The 9,517-nt window shown below is 24.6% G+C and overlaps 1 protein-coding gene across 2 annotated transcripts in view; it reads right to left on the reverse strand.

Moving 5' to 3' along the window:
- Window positions 1-9,517, reverse strand: part of LOC126897438 (two pore potassium channel protein sup-9-like) — a 46,544-nt gene that overhangs the window by 8,989 nt on the left and 28,038 nt on the right. For both annotated transcript variants that reach the window (XM_050671019.1, XM_050671020.1), the window contains one exon: window positions 381-537. In XM_050671019.1, coding sequence (XP_050526976.1) covers window positions 381-537 — 157 coding nt within the window. The remainder of the gene's footprint in view (window positions 1-380; window positions 538-9,517) is intronic.

Genomic DNA, 9,517 nt, shown 5'->3' on the forward strand with positions numbered 1-9,517 from the left:
TAGCAACCCGCTCGCAAATAGCTAAACATTATATTATTATTATTATTATTTATACTTATTTTTAATTAAAAATTACGTTGTTAATTTCTTAATAGGTTTTTTTATTCACTCATTCAAACCACCGTTAAGAAGCTTTTCTTCTATCATGCGTCAAAATCAGACACACATATTTTATTTAAACTGTGTGACAATTTTAGAAAGCATTATTTCTCTAGAATTTTGTATGCATATATTTTTTTGTGTTATAAGAATGTTTGCCTGGAAAGAAAACTGAAGAAGTAAACTTTTTGTCGTACTTAAATGTACAATATTGTATAATCCGTATAAGTACTTAAATTTAGCTTAAAAACAATTTTAGGTGCAATACTAATTTTGCTTACCCAATAAATGGCTCCATCTTTTTCTTTCGGTCTCTGATTCTAAAGCGTCGAAAACAGCTGCTCCGACCAGTAAATATGTAAATGTACATACAACCAAAGATAAGGTACGCACATTTTGTCGTTTCATTATTGATATCGAATCATTAAAAAGAAGATACTATAAAAATAAAGCTCAAATTAGGCCAAACATTTTATTGTTCACTGATTTGTTGATCAATTTAAAACAATTTAAATAAAAGTTCTATGGTAAATTCGCAATAAAAAGTATACCAACAGTAATTATATATTAATTTATATCTTTAAAGAAAGATACACTTGCCCATTAACAATTGTTAAAATAATAATTAATAATTTGTAGTAAAATTAACTATTTTTTTTTCTGTTGTACAGTATACGGTAATCATTTCACAAATTGTAATTGTATTGTAAGTCGTAAAGACTATTAAACAAACATTGAGTTTCACGTACTTTGTTACCTGGTATTTAGTGGTGACATTTTTCCCGAAACACATATAAGACATTTTTTAGTAATTATAGTGGCTATTTGATTTGATTTGATTTAATTTTAATTTTAAATTTAATTATAAATAAAATAAATATTCTATTTTTACTATATTTTAGCATACTCTATGTGTGTGTCAGATCCTATAAACATATGTTAGATCATAATTTATTCTATATTCTATTATTGAGTTAGTTAAATAGTAATCATTTATTTTAACTAAATTGTTATTATTTTTTTATTTCAAATAACGTCAAATTAAACCTTATTCAACGCCAATATCTCTATAATTTTTAACAAAAAATTGAGAGATTGAGTAAATTTTAATTTTTAATAAAAATTAATTTTAGTTGGTAGTAAACATATGTTTATCACCAACAGTTGGTTTTCCATGGGTATGGGTAATGACGTCAATGATTTTAAAAGAACTATCAATATTTCAGAATAATACAAAAATAGACTGCAGAAAATGATATAATGTGTGTTTATTTTAAACAATACATTTTAGAATTCAATTATAATGGAATAACTATAAATTTTTTTAATAAATTCAATAAAAATAATATTATATCAGTTAAAAATAAATAATTATTATTAATAGCGATCGCCATTATCTAATTATGAGTTTAGGTATGTATAATTTTATAACTAAAGGTTTTCAACAGGCAATTAAAATTATTTATATTTAATCGGTCATAGCTTATAAATTAGTTATATTAATTAATAATAATTAATGAATGTTTGAAGTTTAAATCGTTAAGCCGAATAATTAGATCAATGTCTATTAAAATTTTATTTGTAATATAATATAAATAACTAAGTGAAAAACCATAAATATGTACCTTATACACCTTGGAGGGGTTATAAAATTATAAGCCTCGTTCATATTTTATAAAGTTATTTCAACGGCTAGATATGAGTGGCATATTAACTGACGGCAAACACATTCTTTTCAAAAATTAAGGTAGATTTCTATACTTATACGTTTGAGTTGAACATTAATTCTAAACGTAAATATAATATGTTCAATTAACCATGAAAGAGATTAAAAATAAATTGGCCTTTAAATATGGAGTTTTCAAATTTATTTTACACTCAGTGTAATAATTTTATTCTGATGATATAATAAAAAATTATAAAGTTAAAGCTTGAAATATGATAAGTTCTTATATCAACCTAATATATCGTATATATGTATGTATTCGGTGTAAAGTATATCTGAATTTGTTATACTTTAGAGGAGTCTGAAACCCCACTTGCATTTTTCCTTACAAGAATAACAATGTTACTATTACTAATTTCGAACATTGATGCAATGCTTCCTTTAATGTACATTGAAAACTATTTTTTTATTTGCTAATCAATTTAATAATAAATGAAAATATGGTAATACAACTTTTTTTATTCTTGCATCAATATTTAAAACACTGCTTAAAAAATAATTATGAATTCAACGCTACATTTACTTATAAGTGAATTACAATGTTTAACATTAGTAATTTCGATTTTTTTTAAATTATTTTATATAAAACTGTCACAAATTTTTGAAAAATTGATTAATAAATACAACTTTTTTTTTAAATATATCTTAAGTAATTTTCTATCATTTGGTACATTTTTATAAAATCTGACTCTTTACATGACCACAGGGAGATTCAAAATGGCAATCGTTCTACAAAAAATTAACTTTTCGAACTTAACTTTTGAAAATGTTCCAGAAATATTGACACTTTTTTAAAGATTCAAAAAAAAAAAAAGATCATAAATTGAAGCTCATGTATGAAATAAGATTTTTATTTTAAGTAGTAATCTACTTAGAATAATACTATATAGGAAATGATCAATTGCTTATTAGGTAATTGTCAGTAAATAAGTACAATAATACAGTAAATTTATAATGGAACAGTAACTAGGCCGGATTAGAGGGTCTTGGAGACATGGTCACAAATTTTGATGGCCTATTTAGGTATGAGCGACTTAAACGTTAAATCACAATAAATATATTTTAGATTTGAAATTTTTTTATTTATTGTATCAACATGAATCTGTTCAATGATTATTATTTATGAAAGACTATTTATTGTTTCGTTCTGAGTTCAACGCCGGATTTATTTATAAATGAGAGTACATTGATTAAGAAATAAATAATTAGAACGTAAAATAAATGAAAATATTTCTTTGAATACACAAAATATAAAATTAAAATGTAGTATTATTTTCTTGTTTAAATTTGGAACTGATACAGTCAGAATGTCACTTAAAACTAATTAAATTGTTATTTACCAATATTTTTTTTACAGGATATAAGTACTTTCATTTGTATTCTCGTCAAATATGAATCCAAGATTGGTGTAACTGGTTTTAATAATTTCATCGACACTATTGAAAATGATTTCATGTAAAAAATTATAAAATGTGAATTGTTCTATGGATTTTTCTTTTTCTTCTAATTGTTCAGAATACTGCATTTTCAAACTATTTTCTATTAATTCATCAGATATTTCTTCAAAACAAAATTTCATTAAAATGGTTTCCGAATCACAGATTAAATAAAATAATTCATCGTTAAATTCTAGAAATAAATAATTTAATTCAAAAGCATTTAATGCTCCTTCGATTTCAAAAGAGTTAAAGTTATTCAATATTTTAATAATTTCATACAATGTTGTTATATCACTATAATCAAAAGAGTCCATGAATTCTAATGCGCTAAGAAAGCGTTTTGATACCTCCTTTACTTTTTCAAAAGTTAATATGATTGTTTCCAAACATTTTTTTTGAGTCACCAACTCTTCATTATAATTTTTATGCATCCATTCTCTGTTCATAAAAAATAACATTATACCAAGCCAGTGTAGAATTTTCGCGTACTCATGAGTCAACAATTGCGAAGCCATTATTATTTTATCATAAGCATTATTTTCAGTAACAATATTCTCTTTGTTAGAATCAGTTATGAGTAAATCATTTGTTTCAAAGGATGTACCATTTTCGATATCATACCACTTGTATTCATGATTGAACGACCATTTTTCTGCCTTAAGAAGTGAATTCAATATATTAACAATGTTTGTCTGATCACATGATGTCGATAAAAATACATTGAACAAAATGAGCGACAATGCGATAATAGTGAACGACTTCATAATAATTTTAAATACAATGAACAAAGTTTTATACAAAATTTATTATTTTTATTAGAGAACTATTAAAAAATATACTATTTAACTGTTTTGTTAAAAATATTTTTTAAATCTTCAATACTTAATCATTTTACGTTGGATTAAACTGCTACAACTATTTAAAATAGAAATTTTTATTATAGTATATTTTTAACAATATTGCTACATATTTTTTTATCGTTTAAATTCTTAAGATAAATAGTAGTGTTTCTTTTAATGTATTTGCTGTAATATAATAAGAAATTTATATGATTTATTTTTTTGTTCATAAATAATTTGACACTTTGCATTTTTTTATCTATTAAAAAGAAGCATTAACCGCAATGCTTCTTCGCTACATTTCTATAGTGTAATATAATTAATATTTTTACAATATTATAAGAATAATATGATATGCTTGATATATCAATAAAATATATTTTTGCCTTCAATTAATGATGTTTAATATGAAAGTATTATAAGTTGTATTATAATGAATATAAAACTGTACATTGTTATATAAATATATTCTAGTTTACTTAAGGCTAAGAATACAATTAACTTATAAACTGACTACCAATTGATATTAAATAATTATAAATTATTATGAATATTATAACCTAAATAATTATATATATATATATATATATATAAAAATTATGTGTCTCGGACTAACGTAAAAACGGTATTTCATTAAAATTATGTAAATACTGCTATAATTAAAAATTTTTAATTTAGTTTGAAATTGATATTCAATAATGTAATATTATAATTTTTACGAAGAAATTATAAAAAACCTAAGGTATCTACAAAAAAAAAAAAATTATATTTATTTGATTATTTAAAAAAAAAATTATGGCAGTTTTAAGGAAAAAAAAATTCGCAAAAAAATGTCGAAAATAACAGATTTTTAAAATTTTTTGTTGATTTACCTCATTTACGAGAAATGAGGCCATTTTTTTCAATTTTGTGGATAATGTCTTCGACTATATACAATTTGTTTTCTTTTGACATATTATTCATAAAAAATAGTCCAGTGAGAGCTGAGATTAAGTGTTCACAGATACATAAAAAAAAACATCATAGTAAAATTAATACCTTATCGGCTTCGCATCGAAGCTAAAAATATGATGTAGTTGTATATTTCATTACTTCTATGATAAACGCGTATTAAAATTAAAGAGTTATATACAGAACTTTTCAACATTTAAATTTTGGTTAATTACGAAAAATACTTTGATTCATAAGGGATTTTCATCATAGTCGAGAATATACTTCCCTATACCAAATGTTCGCACTGATTTTAAATGTGTAATTAGATTTATTCTACAACTCTAATGTGTTGAGATTATACTAATTAATAAAAACACTTATAAAAAAATTGTTATGTTTAACTAAAATACTAATACTATCTGTGTGACATAGTTTTATTTTTATAAAGATAAATTTTTCATTTTTATTTCTATGACTTAATTTTTGTGGGACGATGTGGCCGAGTCGGTAATGCGGCGGTGCTTGACGCTCACTGTCTCGGGTTCGAAACTCGGTCACGGGCGGCTTCATTTGCCGAACAAGAGATCAGTTCGGTAATTGGAGTCGCCATCCCAATCTCCGGCAACGTACTAAACACCCGTCCCGGAGTACAAATGGTTAAGAAAACCTCCTCTTAGGGGGAGTTCACTATGGCCCTTAATGGACTAATAAAAGCAATAAAAAAAAAAAATGACTTAATTTTAAAATCATAAGTGAAATAATTCATAGGCGGGATTATTAACACATATTTTTAAATATAATTTTTAAATCACTCAATTTTTAACAAACAATTAATAGAGATATTGGTGTTGAATGAGGTTTAATTTGTCGATCGGGGAAATAAAAAAATAACACTTTACTTAAAATAAAAGTAATCATTTATTTTAAGTTTATGATAATAATAATCTATAATATCTAATAACACATCGTATCAATATAACTTTTTATATTGATGTCAGATTCTATCTGTTGTCAGTCAACAGCCGTTTCTCAGACCTAATGTTTTCGGGGAGGAGAAAAGGATAATAGTTAATTTTGAAGGTGAAGCTGTCTACCTTCAACCCCTTGGCGTCGCTCCTCATTAAAATTGCTTTTATCTGAACGTCGCCCTTTCATAAATAGGTGATTTAATATTTTTATATAAAACATATTTTGAAAAATCAATTAAAAAAAAAAATTTTTTTTTCGGAATCAGAGGTGATTTTACATATTTTCTGTCTATAGGCATTTCAAAATTTTTCGCCTTTCATAAAGTTATGGGGGTCAATTTTCTCTATTTTCACCATAACACTACTAATTCCTCCTCAAAACAAAAGTATTTAAAAAAGATTTTCAAGCAAATTTTTGTTTATTAATAAATTATAAAATAATCATTATTTTTAATGTATTACATTGCTAACATAATTATGTCGACATTTAATTTTCTCAAATGAGTCAATTAAATCTTCGCTATTCAGTTCGTTCAACATTTAATTTTTCGTGTTGAGAAATGCGATATTATTTAACTTTGTATCAGTCTGAGTGAATTTAAAATAGTTATTGACGCGTTTGAGGCACGAAAACGATTTCTCTGTAGTACAATTAGACACTTGTACATATGCGAATATTCTTAATGTTATATCAATATTTGGAAAAATATTTTGGATTTGTTTGTTTTTTGTGAAATAATCGCGAAATTCCTCATTAATAATCCATTTTACTGGGTTGGTCACCATAATTAATGTATTAAAAATCATTTTAGTTGAACTGAGAGAACCTGCAACTATCTTCTGGTTCAACAAACTCCAAAATGCAAAGTATTTTTTATTTTACTGTCACTAACCTGATAATACGAACAACAATAAAATCTGTAGAATTAGTTTACTTGGATGTTTGATTTAAAAAATGTTGTAGTCTATCACTTATTAATTTGGCAATATTTTTGTATTGGGCACCACTTAACCGTTTTCTATTTGCACTGATATCCACAAAATAAAAAGAATATTTAACAAAAAATATACCTAAATTAATAGCGCGCCATAAAGGAGCTACGCGAACTCTAGTCGAATTATTACAATAACATGCTCGGATATATGTTTTTTAAAACAGATTTTAAGATGACATTAGTCAATTTTTTCGGTATAAAAAACTTAACAGAGAACAGCGATAAAAAAGATACTTTTAAAGTAATAAACTTGTTTTTTATTAATAACCTCTGATATTGTTATCGAGAAATTGAAAATAGATTTAACTTTACTTGTAGCTATCAATATAAATATTATAAAATTTACCGCTGTAAGCAGTTGCTTATAGTGCCTGCATATAAATATGCCACTTTTCAGAATGCATTCCTCCAACTTTTCGACGATTCGTAAACGCAATTTGTTTTTTTTTTAAATAATATTTTTTACATACGTAGTAAATCCATTCCTGCATTTAGATGTTTCAATGGATTTTTATAAAAAGCATACAAAAAGTTGCTTATTATTTCTTTTACACTCTACTAGAATTTGCCAGGGTGAGTGTTAAAAAACCCAGCACACTGGGGACGTAGTATAGTTGGGTTCAGTATAGATGATATCTGACAGTGATTAAAATCACTCAACTACGTAATCATTTATAAGTATGTTTTATAGGTTATCAAAAAAAGTCGATTATTGAAATTTTTATGACAAACCTTTAAATTTTATTATATAAATTAAAATGGACATTTTGTGAAAATTAAAAAAAAAATTTTTGGTTTTCAACGTGCTTTTAATATTTTGACCAAAAGTATTCCAAAAAACCCAGTACAGTGGGGTCGCGGAACAGTGAGGACGTGGCATAGTTGGGTCAAGTATAGATGATATCTGACAGTGATTAAAATCACTATCATAAAAAACGCTTCGATGCAAATCTGAAGATAGTCTTTAATTTTAAAAATTTGGTTGATTTTTCTAAAAGCAAAATTAACTCCTATTTCTATTATTATTCCAAATTAGTAGTTGATTTATAAGTATAATTTATGAATAAATGTCTATTAAAGCAATTAAACGTAGTATGAAATTGATATTTAATAATTTAATATTGTAATTTTTTCGGAGAATTTATAAACAATTATAAAGTATTTTATAATTAAGTAATTATTACTTTTATGTCAAACGTGTATGAAAATTGAAAGCTAAAAACAGAACTTTTTCATCATAATCAAAAAAATATACATTTATTATTCAATTTTTCATGATCAGCAATCATATGTTTTGCATCAACAATAATTTTTAATATTATTTCTAATTAGTTAAAAACTATATGATATAACTATAAGGAAAATAGTTTTGAATATTTTAAATGTATCATATATTTAAACACCAGGAATTATATAGAAATTATTTCTTTTGAAATTATTTATTACGATAAAAAAAAAATTAAAAACACAAAAAATTTAAATTATTACAGATTTTGATATTTAATATTTTCAAAATAATCAGTTAAAATATCATTTTTAACCTATTTTTTAAAGTTGAAATTAGAGCCATAAAAACAGAACCACATAGTAAAAAAACTTTAATATGAATAAGAAATTTCTTCAAACGAGGAGGGGTTACTGTGATGGGATCCTTGATATTTATTAAATTTAAATGAGATAAACATCTAATGATTTAAAAAATTTTGTAAGGTATTTCAAAATATAATATTATACTTATATTAAACGAATATACCGTATATATGTATGTATTCGGTGTAAAATATATCTGTATAAGTTAAACTTTATAGGAGGCTGAAGACCCACTTGCATTTTTTCTTACAATCTCAGAATAACAATGTTACTATTACTAATTTCAAACATTGATACAATGTTTCGATTCAAGTACGTTGAAAAATAATTTTTTTTTTTGCTAATTAATTAAATGATATATTAAAATATGGTAATACAACTTTTTTAGCTTCGATACGAAGCTGAGAAGGTATTAATTTTACTATGATATGTTTTTAGCTTCGATGCGAAGCTGAGAAGGTATTGGTTTTACTAAGATGTGTTTTTTTTTTTTTTTGTGTCTGTTACCACTTTTTCTCAGCTCTCACCGAACCGATTTCTTTCAATGATACGTCAAAAGATCACAAATCGTATCTAGTCGAAGACATTACCCTTAAAAATTGAAAAAATTTCCCTCGTTCCCCGTAAAAGGGGGAAACCTCCAAAAAAATTACAAATTTAAAAATCGCTAATTTTCGAAATTTTTTCAATTTTTTTTACTTAAAAGTGCCATAACTTTTTCAAAAATGAACATATCAATATAATTCTTTTTTATATAGATGCATAATATCATTACCTTTCATTTGGTATATTTTTTTCATAAATTTAACCCTTAACCTGCCCACAAGGGGGGATTTAAAATGACAACTTTTTCACAAAAATTAATTTTTTTAACTTAAATTTTTAAAATGTTCCGGGAAGGTCTGACACTTTATATATATCTTAAATT

Source organism: Daktulosphaira vitifoliae, unplaced genomic scaffold, assembly GCF_025091365.1.
Source record: "Daktulosphaira vitifoliae isolate Bord-2020 unplaced genomic scaffold, ASM2509136v1 Scaffold_2, whole genome shotgun sequence".
In the NCBI taxonomy this organism is placed as follows: domain Eukaryota; kingdom Metazoa; phylum Arthropoda; class Insecta; order Hemiptera; family Phylloxeridae; genus Daktulosphaira; species Daktulosphaira vitifoliae.